Below are 20066 nucleotides of genomic sequence, written 5' to 3'. Positions count from 1 at the left end.
TCCAAGGCAGATAAGAACCCAGGGGCTGCACTGACTAGTTCCGAGTGCTCCTGGGCCTGAGAAAAAGGCAGCCGACAGTGTAGAACTCTCTGGATTAAGCGAGAACTAGGACAGACTAATGAGAATCTGACGGCACGGGCGCTGGTGAAATGTCCCATCAGGAGGCAGGTGAGGCAGCACAGGCTAAGCACGGAGCAGTGGGTCTGGAGCTGGAAGCAAATGTTCCTGACGCCACGCACACTCAGCCGCTCATGGGACTGGCCCTGCCACATCTCTGCACAGTGCTTTGGCTTCTTCCTTCCTAGGATGGATAGGATTGTGGCCTCTGCAGAGATTTCAGGGGCGGGAACACAGGAAGAAGTGATCTATGCGGAAGCACTTGGGCTCTCGGAAGGAAAAGCGCCATTAAAATCCAAGGTATTATCACCATTCCCGATGTGATCGCTGTACTTTGGTAGACTTACCCAAGTGGCCTTGGGGCAGGATCTGGTGGTGCTGAGGGACTTTAACTACCCAGTTATCTGCTGGAAAAGCAATATAGCAGGGCCACAGATCATCAAACAAGTTCTTGGAAGGGGTTGGGGAAATCTCTTAGTACAAAAGACACAGGAAGTAAAACAGCGTGGCTGCCCTTCCCTGGATCCTTACAGCACAACGAGGAATTAGTTGCAGATTTAAAGGTAGAGAGTCCGTGGTTAAGGCAAGCACAAACCGACAGAAAACAGTCAGGAGAGTGGGCATTCGATTCAACCATTTCCACTCTACAAATACTCAGCAAGCATGTTCCCTAGGCAAAGCACCATGCTAGGCCTTGCAAGGAAAAAAATAAGAGTCTAAGAAACAAAATAATTTTGAGATTATTAGATGTGTGAGAGAGATTTTAAAAAATAAAGAAATAAGGACGAAAGAAAGGAATCCCATGGGTGAGAAAAGAGAAAAGAGAAAAGTGGCAAGACCCCTCTGTCAACTTTCTCCTTCTTGCCTGTGGAGAACTATATTAAAAATGGAAAAGGGAAAATCAAAGCAGAGGGAACCATAACAAGGCTAAGGGAAAGAAGAGTTGGAGCAGTTGAGAAAAAGGTTAGAGGTTAGTTTAAAAACTTCACGGTCTTGTTTAAAAATCAGGGCATGGTAAGCTTTAACTCTTTTTAGTAAAAACAGAACTATGAGAGAACTGAGATGTTAATAACGTCCCGATCCTAGGGGATGAGTAAACATGGTAGGAGCAAACTCGGGTAGTGTCCCCAGTTCCCAGCCGCAACAGCTCCCCGCCCAGATGAGGCCAGCTTCCCTGGAGACAGGAGCCTGGCCAGAACCTTGGAAACCAGCTAAGCTTTCACAGGAAGGCTATGCTCCAGGAAGACGGGAGAGGTCCCATCCACTGACTTTTGAAAACACAACTTCAGTAGGGAAGAGACCCTTAGGGAAATGCCAATCCTTATACGCAAAAACCCAGACAGCAAATCCTTTTAAATAAGGGGCTTTATGACTGAAAATCCTCCCATTAAAGACCAACCCTTGTAAGTGATATTTCAAGGTAGGCATCTGCCCACTTCTTCTGGGCACTTGATTCCCATATGGGAGCAAAGAGTCATTCCCAGATTCCTGATTTTCCTCCCAGCTGAGCTAGGCCCAGCCAGCATTTACAGAGGGCTGCTAACGCTCAGCTCTGGGATGCCCCTTCCAGCCTGCACACGCACCCCAGTGCTCTGAGTCACTGGGGGGTAGCGGGGGTGGGTGTGCTAAGTGTGGGCAGGCAAGCTGGAAAAGGGAGAGAGAAAGATTAGCGGGTTTCTCTGCCAGCGCTGACTGAACCCTTGGGTTCCACGAACCCCCACCGCCATATAGCTCATCTGTCCCCCAACTTCTTTTCAATGATGCCAGCTACAGACCAGACAGGGGTGGGGAGGGGGGAGGAGAGGTGGCAGCACATCTCTCTACTTACTGATGGGGAGGACTATGATGGGGATGTTCTTGGGCCGCTTGCTCTCCTTGTCAATGAACTCCCCGGTGACCGTCTTCTCTCTCTCTGTCACACGACAGTTGTATTTCCCACTGTCTTCCTGGTGGAGGTGGTAGATCTTGAGCACAAAGACACCGTCGCTCTCCTTGGCCACTTTGAGCTGGCCCCTGGCTTCCCGATGGGCGAATTCACTGTTGAGGACTGGCACAGCATTAGGCCCCATGCTGGCGATGAGAGAGCTGTTGAAGGCCCAGGACACAGCGAAGTAACGGTCAGGAACGTTCTGTGCCTCTAGGATGCATCTGAACTCTGCTGGCTCACCCACCGTGTACAGCCGCTTCTCGGTCTCCAGCCGAACGGTGAACTCTTTGTCTAAGGAAACCAACAACAAAACGGATGCATTCTGGGTGAACACAGGGACCCCCAGCTACCCCAACAGTATCCGCAAATTCCCACCACCGGGGCCTTCTGGGGGTGTGCTAACCACAGGGAAGGCACGTCCTTGCTAGTCTTGGGAGAAAAATCCAACCCATGCCCAGGGCTGATCTGAGGACCCGAGAAACTCCTGAATATCTCAGAGAGAACTCAAAGGTAGCTAGACCCAGACAGTCTAAGGGGCTCATCATCCCAGTTGAGATGGAGGGGACCCTGTAGCCTATGATGTCCAGGATTAGACCCCAGAGGTCAATAAGGAATATCATTCCTGACATCACTTACCCAGGTCTAGCTCTCACCTATACCCCCCGAAACTCCATTTAAGCAACAGGCCTACAAACATTTTCTGCCAGTGTGGCAGGACCCACACCATGGAAATGTGAGAGACAAAGTTACACAGGGGCCTAGGCACTAACCCCAGTGCTAAGAAATATTCAAAAATGTACCGATAACTGAGATATGTTCTTAGTCCCCTGTGCACGCTGGAAATAAGACACAGGTAATTATGACAATCCCGCACACAAAATTCCACAAAGTGAAAATGAATGTCTCTCCACCGGTCACCACCTGTCAGATCAAATCTTGAGAAGGAGGGAGAGGGAAGATACCAAGTTCTGCTGAAAGTGAATGACCTCTGAGATGATCAGTGAGGCCAAGCACCCTCCAGAGAGCTGGCTGTCTGACCGGGAAGGAGCAGATGCTCAGAGAGGGAAAGGCTCATGGCCGCAAACAGTGTCCCATAGACGGTGAGACACTCACCACCCCTCATGGGCACCCATGGCAGAAGTGGGGGCTGAGACAAAGGATGAAGGTTTGCAGAAAACAGAACCACGAGGCCTTGGGTAGGAGGGCTGGAGCTAGGTCCCTCCTTCTTTCAAGTCTAGCTTTGTCCCCCTAAAGATGGGAAATCACAATCCAGGTATGTTTGAATTCCTCATAGACCTGTTGGCTCTGACCTCAACTATCTTCCGTATGCTGGCATTTCCAAGCTTCTATCACTAACTTTGTGACCTTTGCCCCATTTTTGTCCCCCTGTCCTATGCACCCTTCAAGCAGATAAAAAATTCTATTTTCCCTGAGAAATCACAGGGATCACAAGTATGCATCTTTGACATCCTCTTTTCCAGTCCAAACTAGGCTTTTCCTCTCTCTGTTCCTGAGGCTCTCCCCTCCCCTCCCACATGGCCTGGTGTCTTGCTCCAAATATCCATATTCTTCAGCAAATTAACTCCTTCCTTCAGGATCCCAAATTCCTGACAAAGCAAACCCCAATCAACGACTCCCAGGGGCTCGCCTCCCAGGGGACAGCTGCTGGCTCAGCTTCCTCTTCCTCAAAAACCAGTCCTACGAGGTGGGAACTGGAGTTTCTCTCTGTCACCCCCTGCGCAAAAGGGACACACCAAAAGGGAACTGTGCCTGTGTTATCGGCCAGATAGTGGCTCTGTGGTAAACCCAATTACAGTCACTCAACATCAATGATTAAAAAAAAAAAAGAAAAAAAAGGCACGCCTTCCAGATAAATGGCACGGAAGACATGCAAACAGGTTCCTGAGACCTCAGAACTTTCCATTTCCATCTCCTCAGAGTTAGGCTGGCTACACCTGTGGCTTTCTACTTGTGGCAACCAGAGACTCTTCTACTCTTGCGGGACAACCCCATGGTTTGGTGAAGCTTGATGTTCCCAGGTCAAAGACACAAGACTTACAGCATACCACCGCCTTCCTGTGCAGCTGGTCCTTGGGGATGATGCCCAGTCAATTACACCCCCAGACATTGATTTCTGCTTTTTCTAATGCCCCTCACTCTTCAACTCCCTGAAGTCTGGCTTCTGGCCCCTCTCCCACACTTCACTGTCTTAGCAAATGTCCTCAGTGATTCCCCTGGCCACCCTGAACCTGACCCATCGCACCAAAGGCTTCTCTCAAGCAGGTTTCAGTCAGACCCACTCTCCTCCCTTGGGTTCCATGACGCCTTCCTTCCTGATTCTCCTCTTGCTTGACTGACCCCTTGGTTTCTTTCTCTTTCTCACCGAGACCTGCTCCTCTGACCTCTCACTGCTGCTGTTCTCCTGGGCCTTTGCAATTACCACCACACAGCTTCTCCCAGGCCCTCATCCCTCCCAGGCTCAGCATGGACAGTGCTTTTAAGTACTGAGCATCTCTGTAAGCTTCTGCTGAAGGATGGAGTCCTGGACTGAAACTGATAAAAACAGAAGAAAAGACAACCAGGGCTGCCACTGACTAGGAAGCAGAGGCTTTGAAGCAGGACTTTGTTCTTAATACCTTTCCTTCCCCTTCCCTCCCCATCCCAATTCAAGGAATCACCCAGAGCCCTGGCCTCAGGGTGCCCAGTACGTGGATTCCTGCTCCGTGTGGTGCTCCCCATTCTTCCGTCTCTCGCACCCGCTGCCTGCTTTCCAGACTGCCGCCCACCTACCCTGGTCTTAGAGCTCTCTCCTACCTGGTCTCTCCACGGCAGGACTGACCTGTTTAATCAACCTCCAGCTGGCCTCTGGGGTTCTGTCCTTCTGGAACCCAGAACTCATTGTGTCACTCCTTGCTTTAAAATCTCTATTTCCCCCTACAAGTGTCTGAAGCAGTAGTTTTCAAACAGTCCTTGGGAGGGGGCAGTTTCTTTATGTAAAATCTTCTGTTGCCCAACACAGAAAACATTTGGTTAAGGGCAATGAGGGAACACTGTGGCCCTTGGGGTGCCTTCCTCCACCACCTCCTGGCAGGCACCTCTAAGGGGGCTCCCAAGACCCCAAGAAGGACAGCTTGCAAACACTGGGGCTATGGAGTCAAGGCCGAGCTCCGCACTCCAGCACGTGGGACCTCAGGCCTCCTCTCGTCACTCATTTCTGGGCCTCAACCTCTACCCATGCCAGACACCTGTCTGCTGGCCAAACATGGGACACATTTTTGTGCCCTTAAGCTTGCCCCTCTGGTGGCTCCTCAAGCTTCAGACTCAGCTCCACTTGCCCTCCTTGCTGGTTTTCCTGGATTCGCCTTCACTCTCCCATCCAGGGAAAACTTCAGGTCGCCAGGGCACTGCCTAGTCGCTGTGTCCCAGAGCACCATCCACATAGCATCACAGACCTCAGGACACCCCACTGAGCCACTGGCCTTCACAGCTGCCCCTTCCCTGAGGGCAGGCCCCAAGAGCTGTTCATCTTCGAATCCCCAGCGGCTCTCGCCAGACCTTCACCACCGCAGAGACTCACTGAATGTTTACCGAAAGGAACTAAGGGAAGGGCCAGATGGAGCTGCAACCGTGGGACCTGAAAAGCTTGGGGGCACTGAGTAAAGTCATCAACGTTTTTTTGCATCTAGTTTTCTCTTGGCTGGCTTAGTCTGAATACATTTGCTGGGCAAATTCAAAAAGTCCTAATCCCAAATTGGTAAGATTAAAATAAAGAAGATTAACTGATGCCACCTAATTTGAAAGCATTAAGATTCAAAATTTGGTCCAGACTTCTGAAGCTGATCTTAAAGCCAACCAGAAAGGGAAAGGATAAATACGAAATGAAGTGCCTCCCCCAGATGTCTTAGTACTGGAAGATCCAAAAGCCGCTAACGGCTCTGGGCCCGACAGAGCAGATAAAGCACTCTCTTTCCCGGAGCCGATCCTTCTCATGAAAGCCCATCCGCTGTCCAGAGAATCCCTTCTGCCCTATTACCTGTAGAGCTGTGCCGGACAACATAGACAGCAGAAGAATCACCTGGGATGTGTACTGGAAATCCAGCTTCCCAGCGCCCCCAGCCCCGCCCCAGCAACCTGCTTCAGGAATCTGTACCATTGGGTAGATTGGAAGCACTGCTCTACACGGACACAAGAAAAAGTGGCAGAAGGCCAAGACCACTGACTGTGTGTAGCAAACAGGACAGCAAGGTCAAGGTCAGGTCCTGAAGATGAGACCCCAAATGTACCACAGCTCATCTCCCATAAACGACACCTCCAACCGCAGCTCCTCCTGGAGGTGAGGAACAACAGAGGAACGTCCTGGGGCCGCTTACTGCACCTTGATGATGGCTCGATGACCAAAGTCAGGGCACTGAAGGTCTCGTGGAAGGCCTGCTGCTGCCCAGCCAAGGCAGCCCGCGACAGACATTAGCTCTGATCTGGAGCATGGCTGGACTCGGGGGCACGGGGCAGTCGGAGAGTGTGGGGAGTCAGAGAGGATATCTGCTCATGGTGTCATCATCTTCTCACCGCAGCTATAAACATGTCAACTCAGCCTCCTCAGGGAGCCCCCTTAGCAGGTCTTTCACCAGTGAAAGCCCTTATGGGAGAATCTGACACTCGCCAGGCGGGCCTCGATGCCCCGCCCTGGGACTTCTCCCGGGGCCCCACCATAAAGCCACTGCCCTCGGCATCTGCCCCACCACTGACTTACTCTGCAGAACTTCTGCAGAAGTACTACGTGATAAAGCATTCTGGAAATTATAAAACACCACCAAGGACATAGTATTAATATAGGAAATCATAATTTAAGCCAAAATTTCCCTAGATCATAATTTCAGACCTCTGATGGAAGGCTCAGAATCTCAAATGTCTTCTACAAATAAAATAGGACTGGTCACCATAACAGGTAATGTCATCAAAGCGGGGGGGCAGCCCCTGGGAACCCAGTTCATTAGATACAAAACAGTTTATGTGAAATCTTCCAATTTTTAAAAATGAACTTGTAATTCAAGAAAAATATCAAATACCCCCTGGGTCCAAGAAACCCTGTCTGTAAGCCGGATTTGGGCTGGCTGGCTCCTCTCCAAAAGTCACTAGAAGGTCAGATTTTAGGCAGGAATCGCTTCTCGGCCTTTTGGCTAAGATCAAGTGCAGATTTTAGGCAGGCCCCTCTATGTTCCTAGTACTTTCAGAGGTCCCCAGAGAAGGAGTCTGCACCTTCTCCCAGCATCAGACAACCCTCCCCACCAGCAAGAACAAGAGAGAGACTGACCTGTGGGCTGGACGTTGACCACAGTACGCTCGGACCGCTTTCGGGTCATGGCGTACCACGAGCCATCCGGGTCCTGGATCCACTCGGCAGCCTCACAGTAGAACTCGCCCTGGTCGGAGGGTTGCAGGTGGAAGACGGTGAGGCGGAACGTGGAGCTCCCCAGCTTGTCCAGCCGCACCTCCCCCAGGCTCTGCCTCTGGGCGTACTCGCTGCTGGAGTGCAGCACAAAATCTCGGCTCAGGGCAATGACCTCTGCGGGCTTCTCGCCCCCTCGCTGCCGGAGCCAGGCCACTGACAGGTGGCTGTGCTGGAACGTCTCCGTGGTCACCTCACACGTCAGCTCCAAGGGGTCCTGCTCCACTTTGTGCAGAGTCTGGGGCACGGCCGTGGTCTGCAGGGTGTCAGGAATCACTGCAACACAGAAATGTCCCAGGCGCACGGTCCCAAAGCTGCAGAACCTCACCCTTGCCGGGGGGCCAACCACTGACCCCACAAGGCCTTCAGCAGTCACCGGGAGGCCTCGGTCAACCCCGGACGGCACAGAAACAGAAAGAGTTTCCTGAGTGGATTTGGACTGCAATTTTTTGGCACTTAACGCTTACCTGTTTGGCATTTTAATAACACTTGGCTAACATAGGCGGGATGTACTTTGTTTCTCATAGTAAATGAACTCCCTAAAAATACCGTGTCAACAAGAATTCTCTTTTAGGCCAAATGAGATTTTGTTGTTCCTTCTGGTACTGCTTCAAGATACTTTCGCTTGGCTTCTGACCGATCCTCAAAAGGAAATAGTTCCTAGAAGTTGCCTTTTCACATGTCTGTGTACCTCGCTGACTTCCTCCCCTCTCACTGCCTCACCCCCACGTTCCCCCCCACTAACTTCAGCAATGCAATGCTCTAGCAAGCCTACGTTGTAAGAAAAAAAAGTCTTTGGCAGAGGAAAGCAACAACCACCTTGATCATCAGGTAGGTGGAATTTTCCTGTAATTCATGTGTCAGAGGGGTCCGTGCCGGAAGGAAGCCTCAGAACACGGCCCCATGGCCCCTTGGTCAAAACTGCACTCTGGGGGCCTGGGTGGCTCAGTGGGTTAAGCCTCTGCCTTCAGCTCAGGTCATGATCTCAGGGTCCTGAGATCAAGCCCCACATCGAGCTACCTACCTCTCTGCTTACTTGTGATCTCGCTCTCTGTCAAATAAATAAATAAAATTTAAAAATTAAAAAAAAAAAAAAACTATACTCTGGAGACTCAACACCCCCCTTCTTGGCCTGGGGCCACCCCAGTCGCAACCAGTGTGTGTTTTCTTACTGAGCTCATCTCAGGCCTGGGTCTCACAGGCCTCTCGAGAGGATGCAGACCGACAGAAAGGAAAAGCAAGTTTGGTGTGGGGTGGGGAGGGGAGAACTCAGTGTGGACAGCACTGGGGTGTAAATGTTCACCCATGTGGAGGGTCAGCAATAATAAAGCTATTCTGTTTTTCTGCTCAAGGCATAATTTCCAAGCAGAACTGTGATAATAAAAACTGGAGATTAAGACTTGGGCGGAAAAAGAAAAAAAAGTCTTTGGCCTTGATATTGTTGACCCTTCCAAATCAGCAAGCCTGGTGGCCCACAGCCGTCCACACTGAAATCTGTCCCCTCCCACCAGCAACCTTCAACATTCAGGGGGTACTAGGGCCAAGGGAGACAGCTGGTGCACAATCCCTTGCTTGTGCAGCCGGAGGACCTAGGGAGTGGCTCCGGGTGTGAACAAGGACCTGCAGGTGCACTCGCCTCCTGATTCAGCAACGCCCTGCAGGTTTCAGAGCCCCTCTGTCACCCCACAGTTTCGCTTCTCTGCTAGCTGATGTCCTGTACTCCACCTCCACCACTTCTTCAGGCAGATCATCAACCACAAATGTCCTTGCCTTCGATTTTCCTATCTCCCTTCACCAGCTACAGGGTCAGTTAACCTTCTCCGAATTCTTAACACCCGCACTCCATCTTTTGTTTTAGCCCCAGCCTTCTATTTATAAGGGATTTACAAGGGAACCCACAACCTTTGTTCACTCATGCTACTAGTTAACCACTAAGACATCTGGGGAGCTTTGGGTTTTTGTTGTTGTTGTTGTTTAGTCAAGTAAAGTTGCACTACAAAAGCAGGGACTCAGTAATCTAGACTCAGTATTTATTTCCTCCCCTCCCCCACACCCCATATGGTGAATCCTAATCCTTCCTTCCCCCATCCCCAGTGGTGTTTGGAGGTGAGGACTCTGGGAGGTGATGGGGTCATGGAGGGGGAGCCCTTGGAAAGGGACCTCAGTGAGCTCTCTCATTCCCTTTCTGCCATGGGAGAACACAACGAGAAATCAAAGGTTGGCAACCCAGAAGAGGGCCCTCACCAGAAACAACCGTGCCTGCCACCTTGACCTTGTACTTCTAGCCTCCAGAGCTGTGAGAAATCAACCTTGTCGTGTCAGCCACCCGGGCTGTGGCATTTGGGTATAGCACCCTGAGCAGACTCACTGGGGCAGGATGCCAGCCACGGGAAACATCATCTCCTTACCCATGAGGTTCATCTTGGCACTGTAACTCCCAAAGTACTGATTGTCCGTGCTGGGCGTGTGGCACTCATACTCCCCGGCATCCCGGGCCTGCAGGTCGGTGATGTGCAGCAAGGCTGAGTTCCCCTGAACCCTCTCCACGTAGATCTTCCCCCCGCGGACTCGCTGGGTGTAGATGGCGTAAGGGAAGGAGGAGTCCACGGTGCTGACGATTTGGACCTCCCGTTCCGGGGCGGATGGCAGGTAAATGGACCACTGGAAATTCTGCTCCGAAGGCCCCTGGTAGCCGCTCACGTTGCACCAGATGGTGATGTGGGAGCCCTCTGTGCGGTACAGGGGTCCTTCCTGGACGGCGACATGTCGCTGTGCCAGCACGACACCTGTGGGGGACACACAGACAGGCTCGCTTACTTCCCAGACCAAAACGCAGAGTAGGCCGCGATTTTCAAAAGCGTTTGTGATTTGTATGACATGATCATATAAATAGCTTCCTGGCCCTCTCTGAGGTGCTCTGTGATTTATAAATATTAATTAAAACACTGCGCTAAAGCTCTGTCCCGAATTTGCATATATGGAGATCTGACCAAGCAAAGCCACAGTTGGTTACTGATTCAATGGCTGAACCCTTGGGAATTTCATTTAGTCCCTCTGTTTGTCATTTGTGTAGCGGTTTTATATCTACTTATTAATGCCGTTTACAAAGTTTTTAATGAAATGAGCAGGAAACGTTGACTCCTCAACACCCATTCCCATGAAAACAAATAAAAGCAACCGTCCTGCAGGCTGGGCCTGTAGGTTGAAGGGAGTCCTGCGGCCCTTGCTTTGGTGCTGCGCCCTTTGTTTTTAGATGTAGCTCTTCCCAGCACAGGAGGTGGAGGAGCCGCTCCTCACCTCCTGGAGCTCCTGCGGGCGACTGCGGCTTGAAGCTGAATGCACATGAACGTGGAAGGACAGCCCCGATGCCAGCACACTGGCCATGGGGGGAGGGGCGCTGCCAGTCTGGCTGGCTATGCTGCTCTGAGGTCGCCCCTGCCTGCCTTCTCCTAGTTCTTCTCAACTACACTCTCCCCCATAGACTCGGGAGCATGGAAAATGGTGAGTTTCATTTCTCATTCCATGCCAGCCTAAGGCTGCCACTGCCTGAGCCCCAGGGCAGGGAGGAGAAGGCACCCCCCACATCTCCTCACCACCGCCCCCCACCCCCACTACCCCCAGGCCGAATGGCCTTCCTTCCCTGCAGCAGCTGGGTACAGCAGTGAGGCACAGGGGGCAGGTGAGTTCCAGCCCCTGTTCTGCCAGTAACTAGGACTAGCTGTATCATCTTGGACAGACTGCTTTTCCTTTCTGGACCTTGATCTCTTCATCTATAAAAAGATTTCTAAGAAGGCTTGGGAGTGGACCAGCACATATATTAGGGCTGGCTTTGTCCCTTACTGGCTGTGACCTTGGCTTAATTACTTTAAACCTCGGGGCCTCAGTTTTCTCATCTGTAAGACCAGGACAATAACATGGGCCTCACAGAGTTATCAGACTCAGTAAGATAACACCCATAGGGGTGCCTGGGTGGCTCAGTGGGTTAAAGCCTCTGCCTTCCGCTGGGGTCATGATCCCAGGGTCCTGGGGTCGAGAGCCCCAAGTCTGGCTCTCTGCTCAGCAGGGAGCCTGCTTCCCTTCCTCTCTCTCTGCCTGCCTCTCTGCCTTCTTGTGATCTCTGTCAAATAAATAAGTAAAATCTTTAAAACAAACAAACAAACAAACAAACAAAAGCACCTGTCAAGCCCCCAACACCGGGTCTAGCCCACAGTTACTCTTCTGTGCAGGGCTGCTAGCTAAAAACCCCTCCTAAAAACCCCTCCTGGCTGGAACATTATGCAGTGCTGGATCCATAGATTTGGCCAGACATCCCCAAGGACAATCCAAGGGCCTCTTGACAACGACAGCGTCTCTCACCCACCTACCTCCACCCACAGCAGCAGCCCACTTCCACGGTCCATGACAGCTTCCCCTCTCCCTCTCTGAAAAGGAATCCCAGCTGCCCAGATGTGAACCGATCTGACGGGGATCCAGCTGGTGAGCAGCCTGGACGGCTCGAGGACAAGGGGACACAACTCGAGGCCAGTCCAGGGCTGCACTTGGGAGGGGGCAGGGCGGGCACCTCCGAGCAAGCTGGCCTCAGCTACAAGATGACAGACTTTACCACAGACCCTTGAAGGAAAGACGGGGGCTTCCGACCTGTAATTCACGGAGATCCTTTACTCCCAATCCAAGTCTTACCCAGAACCCCATCTTGGCTTCCTGCGCAGAAACTGGGAACTGAACAAATGAAGGGGAGGGAACCAAATCAACGGATCAAAGTGGTCTGTGAATGTCACTGATCCATCCTGGTTGACAGCCCTCATTACTACACTGAGAGCCACGGAGGAGACAGCTCATTAGTTATTTTCGATCTGTGAAAATTGTGGTGTATAACATTTTGACTATGTGTACTCTGTCTATGACAACTTAAAATAACTGTATGGTGACATTCTGAATCAAATGTTTGCACTCCTCCAGAAACACAGAACTCTGAAAACAATCTAACTGCATTCAGAACATTCAGGTCTCTTTGTATCTCAGGGCTTGGGGACACAAAAGCCACAGCCGCTTGCCAGGAAGGTCACTAGAGGCAGGTGAGAGGGAGCCAGCTTCTCCTTCACGCTGCAGCCACACTAGAATCACCCGGGGACCTTTCTGACACAGCAGGGCCTGGACCCCAGCTGGTATAACTGGTCTGGGGTGCAGCCTGGCCAGTAGCAATTCTAAAAATCCAAAAGCATGGCAAGGTCGACAACTGCTGCTTCCACGGGTCTCTATGTGCTGGCACCCAGGTGTCCAGATTTGGGAGGCCATCTCCTCCCTTCTGCAAAGACTCTCCGTGAATCTGGGTCAAGAGAGCGTCACTCTTCTCTAGTGAATGGGCGCGGCAGAGGCCCGTTGGACGATGCTGGCTCTCCTCACACGAGGCAACCCGGAGCTTAGCCAGCCCATGTTCTCCTCACAGACCTTACCACGGCGTTCGGCCATCAGATCACACATGTCACCCCCTGGAAAGTAAACAGCGTGAAGCGGCCTTGATGAGCTGAGGCATCCGGGTCAAACTAACTTGTCCAAGCCCGAAGCAGGAAGCAGGTTGTAAGCAGCCCTGTTGAACAAATAAATAAACAAACACCAGGCTGGACTTGAACCACACACATTCGGCCGCACTTGTTCATTCAAGATCTCCTTCGTTTCCTTCCTGCCCCACAAAGGGCCTCTGGTCCCTGAAAATAACACCGTTCTTAAAGAGTGGACCCTAACACAGAAGTAGAAATTACATTTTCCTTCTCAGTTTAATTCCCTTTCTGCACCCCACTCTCCACATTTCCTATTCCTGGCACTGCCCCCTCATTTTCTGAGACAGCACCATGTCTTCAAAGAGACCCAGGTCCCCTACCTGGCCAAGGCCTGCGCTGGCCTCGAGGCCCCTTCCGTCTTCCCTCTCAGCCTACAACAGGAGACTCCTCCTGGGCAGGGATTACTTTTTTTTAGTGTTATTGCTTTTTTTCACTTTAGACATTCTTATACGTTTTGAATTACTTTGCAACAAGCAAATACCACTTCTGTAATTTAAAAAGAAAAGAACAAATATACACAGGGTCATATACAGCCATCTAAAAAGGACTGGATGCAAAAGGCAGAGAAAGAGTGGAAGACAAAAATAAGAGCAAGGAGCAAGGGCTACAAATACAAAACAGTAGTATGTGTGGTAGATACAAATGCAACTATATCAGAAATCACTCTGAACGTCAATCAATGTTCTAAACGTGCCAATTAAAAGACAGAGATTGTGAGAGTGGATCAAAACACATGAGCCAAAAATTAACAAGTCAGGAAATGACAGATGCTGACAAGGATGCAGAGAAAGGGGAACCCTCTTACACTGTTGGTGGGAATGCAAGCTGGTGCAACCACTCTGGAAAATAGCATGGAGGTTCCTCAAAAAGTTGAAAATAGAGCTACCCTATGACCAGCAATCACACTACTGGATATTTACCCTAAAGATACAAATGTAGTCATCTGAAGGGGCACGTGCACCCAAATGTTTATAGCAGCAATGTCCACAATAGCCAAACTATGGAAAGAACCTAGATGTCCATCAACAGATGAATGGATAAAGAAGATGTGGTATATATATATATACAATGGAATACTATGCAGCCGTCAAAAGAAATGAAATCTTGCCATTTGCGACGACGTGGAAGGAACTAGAGGGTATTATGCTTAGCGAAATAAATCAATAGGAGAAAGACAACTATCATATGATCTCCCTGATATGAGGAAATGGAGATGCAATGTTGGGGGTTTGGGGGGTAGGAAAAGAATAAATGAAGTAAGATGGGATCGGGAGGGAGACAAACCATAAGAGACTCTTAATGTCACAAAACAAACTGAGAGGGGCCGGGGGGAGGGTGGTAGGGAGAGAGTGGTGGGGGTTATGGACTTTGGGGAGGGTATGTGCTATGGTGAGTGCTGTGAAGTGTGTAAACCTGGCGATTCACAGACCTGTACCCCTGGGGCTAATAATACGGTATATGTTTATAAAAAAATTTAAAAATTAAAAAAAAAAGAAATCATAGAGCAACACAGTGTTTGGCGCAGTCATGAGAAAGCACTCCATCAATTTTCACAATTTTAAGCATTATGTTAATGTTTAATATCAAATGAGATAATAATGTGGAAGTACTCTGTAAAGTGGTACAGGGCTGTACCCATTGTTGAGAGTTTCCTCTACATAAATGCCTCACATTTCTTTGATGCCATTAGTGATAATAGTCCAGTGTCATGTTATTGTAACTGAAGGGTAATTCTCTGTATATTTTGTCTGTTGAAGGCATGGATAGAAATTAATAAAGCTCCCTTCACGCTACAAAAAAAAACAAAAACAAACAAACAAAAAAAACCACACGAGCCAATATATAATATCTTATATATCTTGTAGATATTATATATCTATAAGAAGTCCACTCTAAATATAAAGGCACATATAGATTACAGGTAAATGGATGGAGAAAAATACCCCATGTAACCACCAATCAAAAGAAGCAGGGAGGCACCTAGGTGGCTCAGTGGGTTAAGCCTTTGCCTTCGGCTCAGGTCATGATCCCAGGGTCCTGGGATCGAGCCCCATGTCAGGCTCTCTGCTCAGCAGGGAGCCTGATTCTCCCTCTCTCTCTCTGCCTGCCTCTCTGCCTCCTCGTGATCTCTGCCTGTCAAATAAATAAATAAAATCTTAAAAAAAAAAAAAGCAGGAGTAGTTCTATTAATCTCAGAGCAGATTTCAAGGTAGAGAAAGTAAAAACTGATGATGAAGGACATTACATAATTCTCCACAAAGACATAACAATTCTTAACGTGTACGCACATGACAACAGAGCATCACACTGGATGGGGCAAAAACTGATAGAACTATAAGGAGAAATGGATGAATACACTAGCAGAGCTGGCGACTTCAGTACCCCTCTCTCAGAAATGGACTGTTCCACCAAGCAGAAAATCAGTAAGGATATAGCTAAACTCAACAAACCATCAATCAACTGAACGTAACACACGTCTATTGACCACTTCGTCCAACAGCAGCAGAGTCCTCATTCTCCTCAAGCTTGCACGGAACAGTCTCCAAAACAGACCACATTCTGGGCCGTAACACACACCTTAGCAAATTCTGCATTAGCAAATGCAGAAGACTAGAAATCGCAGTGTCTGCTCGCAGACCACAATGGAATTGTGTAACAGAAAAATAACTGGAAAATCCCCCAAACATGTGGATATTAAACAGCACACTTCTAAAGAACACCTGGATCACAGAAGAAATCTCAAGAGATATTTAAAAATATTTTGAATTCAATGAAAATGAAAGCACAACTTACCAAAATGTGTCATATGCAGGCAAAACAGAGCTTAGAGGGAAATTTATATCGTTGGACGCATGTATTAGAAAAGAAGAATGACCTCAAATCAGTAATCTAGGTTTCTACCTTAGGGAAATAGAAAAGGAAAAGCAAATTAAGTCCAAAGTAAGCAGGAGACAGAAATCAATGGAATTGAAAATAGGAAATCAAAAGAGAAAATCAACAAAGTCAAAAGCTCTTCTTTGAACAGATCAGTAAAATCTATAAGCCCCTGGCCAGGATAACTAAGAAAAAAGAGAAAGGACACAAATTATCTAATAATAAAAAATGAAAGAGAAGACATCACTACAGGGTCCATGAAAATTAAAAGGATAATTAAGGCATCCTATGAACAAGTCTGTGCCTACAAATTTGATAACCTACATGACAAGGATCAATTCCTTGAAAGACAGAATCTGTGAAAACCCACACGAGAAACAGATGATTTCAATAGACCTATAGTCCTATCAAGCAAATTGATTCAGTAATTAAGAACCTTCCAAAGCAGAAAGCACCAGGTCCAGATGAGTAAATTCTATTGAACATTTAAGGAAAAAAAGTATGCCCACTCTCTACAATCTCTTTCAGAAAAACAGAAGCAGACACAACACTTCTTAACTCATTCTATAAGGCCAGCACTACCCTAACACTCAAACTAGACAAAGACATTATAAGAAAAATACAGACCAATATCTCTCATGAGCATAGATGCAAAAATCTTCAACAAAGTATTAGCAAATCAAACCCAACAATTTACAGAAAGAATTATACACCAAGACCACGTAGGATTTATCCCAGGTATGCAAGACTTGTTCAATATTTAAAAATCAATTAATGTAATCTACCACATCAATAGGCTAAAAAAGAAAAATCACATGATCATATCAAGAGAAGCAGGAAAAGCATCTGACAAAATCCAACAATATTCACCATAGAAAGTCTCAGTAAAGTAGGAACACAGGGGAATTTTTCCAAATTAATAAAGAATACCTACAAAAAAAACCCCATAGCTAACAGCAAACTTAATGGTGAGAAACTCAAAGCTTTCCCACTAAGATTAGATACAACGCAAGGATATTTCTTTTTACTACTACTCCTTTTCAATATCATACTTGAAAGTCCTTGCTGATGAGATAAGGCAAGAAAAGAAAATAAAAAGTATACAGAGGGGGCGCCTGAAAGCCTCTGCCTTCGGCTCAAGTCATGACCAGGGTCCTGGGGCTGAGCCCGGCATCGGGCTCTCTGCTCAATGTAAAGCCTCCTTCCCCCTCTCTCTCTGCCTGCCTCTCTGCCTACTTGTAATCTCTGTCAAATAAATAAATAAAATCTTAAAAAAAAAGTATACAGATTGGGAAGGAAGACATTAAACTGTCTTTATTCACAGATGACATGATTGTCTATATAAAAAACCTAAAGGGATTGACTAAACAAACAAACAAACAAACCCTGGAACAAAAGGAAAGTGAAGTTTTGAAAACACAATACCATTTACATTAGTACTCCCCAAAATGAAATAGTAGAAATGTAACAAAATATACAGAAGATATATATGAGGAAAGGTACAAAACTCCGATGAACAAAATCAAAGAACTAAACAAATGGAGAAAGTCAATGTTCTTGGATAAAAGGACTCAATATCATCAAAATAACAGTTCTCACTTGCCTTATAGATTGAACGCAATTCCAATCAAAATCACAGTAAGTTATCTGTGTATATCAACAAACTGATTCTAAAGTTTATCAGAGAGGCAAAAGACCCAGACTAGCCAACACTATATTGAAAAGAGGAGAACAAAGTTGAAGGGCTAAAGCTATGCAACTTTAAGACTTACTATAGAGTAATGAAAACAGCAAGGTATTGGAGAAAGAAAGGGCAAATAGATCAATAGAACGAAATGGAGCCCCATAAATACTTAACTGATCTCTGACAAATGGGCAAAGGCAATCCAATGGAGCAGAGATAGTCTCTTCAACAAATAATGCCCACATAACTGTATAAACACATGTAAACAAATAAGCAAAAAAAACAAATCTAGACACAGACCTTTTTCCCTTCACAAAAACTAACTCAGAATGGATCACAGACCTAAACCTAACATGTGAAAGTATAAAACTCCTAGAAAATGACCTAAGAGGAAGCCTAGGGGAGATTGGGGACAGTGATGACCTTTCAGATACAAACATTAACGGCATAATCCATGAAAGAAATAATGGGTAAGTTAAGTGCTCTTAAAATTAAACTCCTCCTTGTGCTCGCTTCGGCAGCACATATACTAAAATTAAACTCCTCCTGTACCCCTGGGGCTAATAATACATTATATGTTTATAAAAAAATTTAAAAATTAATAAAAAAAATTAAACTCCTGCTCTGTGAAAAACAAAATCAAGAGAATTAGAAGACAAGTCACTGACTGGGAGAAAATATTTGCAGAAGACACATCTGATAGAGGACTGATAACCAAAATATACAATGAACTTTCGAAACTCAAAAATAAGAAAAAAAATGATTAAAAAATGGGCCAAAGACCTTAAGAAACACCTCACCAAAGAAGATATCAGATGGCACGGAAGCATATGAAAGGCTGCTCCACATCTTGTCACCGGGAAAACAGAAATGAAAACAACAAAAAGATACCACTCCACACTTGTCAGAGCCGCCCAAATCTGGCACACTAACACCACCAAACGCTGGGGAGGACTTAGAGCAAGAACGCTCATTCATTGCTAATGGGGATGCAAAACAGAATAGCCACTCTGAAAGACAGTCTGGGGGTTTCTGACAAAACTAAGCACACTCTTACCATATGATCCAGCAACTGTACTCCCTGGTATTATCCAAAGGTGTTAAAAACTTTTGTTGCCACAAAAACCAGTACATATGTGTTGATATCAGCTTTATTCATAATTGCCAAAAGTTGGAAGAACTCAAGATAGTCTTCAGTAGAGATCAACAAATGTGGTACATCCAGACCACAGAAGAGAATTCAGCACTAAAAAGAAATGAGTTTTCAAAATAAATAAATAAATAAATAAAATAATAAAAAGAAATGAGCTTTCAAGCCATGAAAAGGCATGAAAGAACTTTACATACAAATAAGTGAAAAAAGCCAATCAAAAAAGGCTACACATTATATGCTTCCGACTATGTGACATTCCACAAGAGGCCAAACTATGAAGACACTAGAAAGATCAGTGGTTGCGGGGGGCGGGGAGATGAACAGGCAGAGCACAGAGGATTTTTAGGGCAGTGAAAATACTCTGTACGATACTGTAATGATGAACACGTTTAATTACACATTTATCCAAACCCACAGAGTGTACCGCGGAAGAAGGGTGAACACTAGGGTAAACTATGGGCCTCAGGTGACTCTGCTGTGTCAATGCAGGTTCATCCTGGGTAACCAACGTGCAGCTCTGATGAGTGACGTGGGTGATACGTGAGGCTACCTATGAGTGGAGAAAGGGGTGTACAGAAAATTTCTGTATCGGGGAGCCTGGGTGGCTCAGTGGGTTAAGCCTCTGCCTTCGGCTCGGGTCATGATCTCGGGGTCCTGGGATCGAGCCCCGCATTGGGCTCTCTGCTCAGCGGAGAACCTGTTTCCCTCCCTCTCTCTGCCTGCCTCTCTGCCTGCTTGTGATCTCTCTGTCTGTCAAATAAATAAATAAAATCTTTAAAAAAAAAAAAGAAAATTTCTGTATCTTCCTCTCGAAAAAGTAGAGAGAGAAAATACTGGATAATATGATGGCAAGTGATTTTTATTTTCTTTTTTGTATTTTACTCCTCCCGACCCTTGTTTCTCTGCAAAGAGTATATACTACTTGCATAAGCAGGAAAAAAATTTAACCAAAAACAAAAGTAAGGTATGACTGCTGTATAAAATTTCTTCTGTATTGACTAATATGGTAGAATTAAAAAAAAAAAAAAAAAAGTATTTGGTTTTTGTCCCTGGTTCCTGGCCCAGAGTTCCTAAAACCCTTGGAATTTCCGACTGGTAGCACTGTCTTTTTGTCATTCATAAAGAGCCCCTTTTCCCCCCAAAGGAGTGATGCTAATGATTTAAAGCAGGCCCTTGACAGTTTTAAGAGAGGAGCTGACCCAGCTTAGAGGGCTGATACTTTCTTCCCCACCCCACATACTCCAGGGAGGAAAGAGGGGCAAGAGATTGAGTTCAACCACCAACGGCCAATGATTCAACGAACTATG

At 47.2% G+C, this 20066-nt stretch overlaps 1 protein-coding gene across 1 annotated transcript in view; it reads right to left on the bottom strand.

The window, feature by feature from the left end:
• Nucleotides 1-20066, bottom strand: part of IGSF3 (immunoglobulin superfamily member 3) — a 66195-nt gene that overhangs the window by 30530 nt on the left and 15599 nt on the right. Inside the window, 4 exon segments of the mRNA XM_047726074.1 lie at nt 465-524; nt 1946-2335; nt 7356-7766; nt 9899-10276. Coding sequence (XP_047582030.1) covers nt 465-524; nt 1946-2335; nt 7356-7766; nt 9899-10276 — 1239 coding nt within the window.

This window comes from Lutra lutra, chromosome 4 (assembly GCF_902655055.1).
Source record: "Lutra lutra chromosome 4, mLutLut1.2, whole genome shotgun sequence".
Lineage (NCBI taxonomy): Eukaryota > Metazoa > Chordata > Mammalia > Carnivora > Mustelidae > Lutra > Lutra lutra.
The sequence above is the reverse complement of the archived record's forward strand: the minus strand, read 5'-3'. Positions and strand labels throughout refer to the sequence as shown.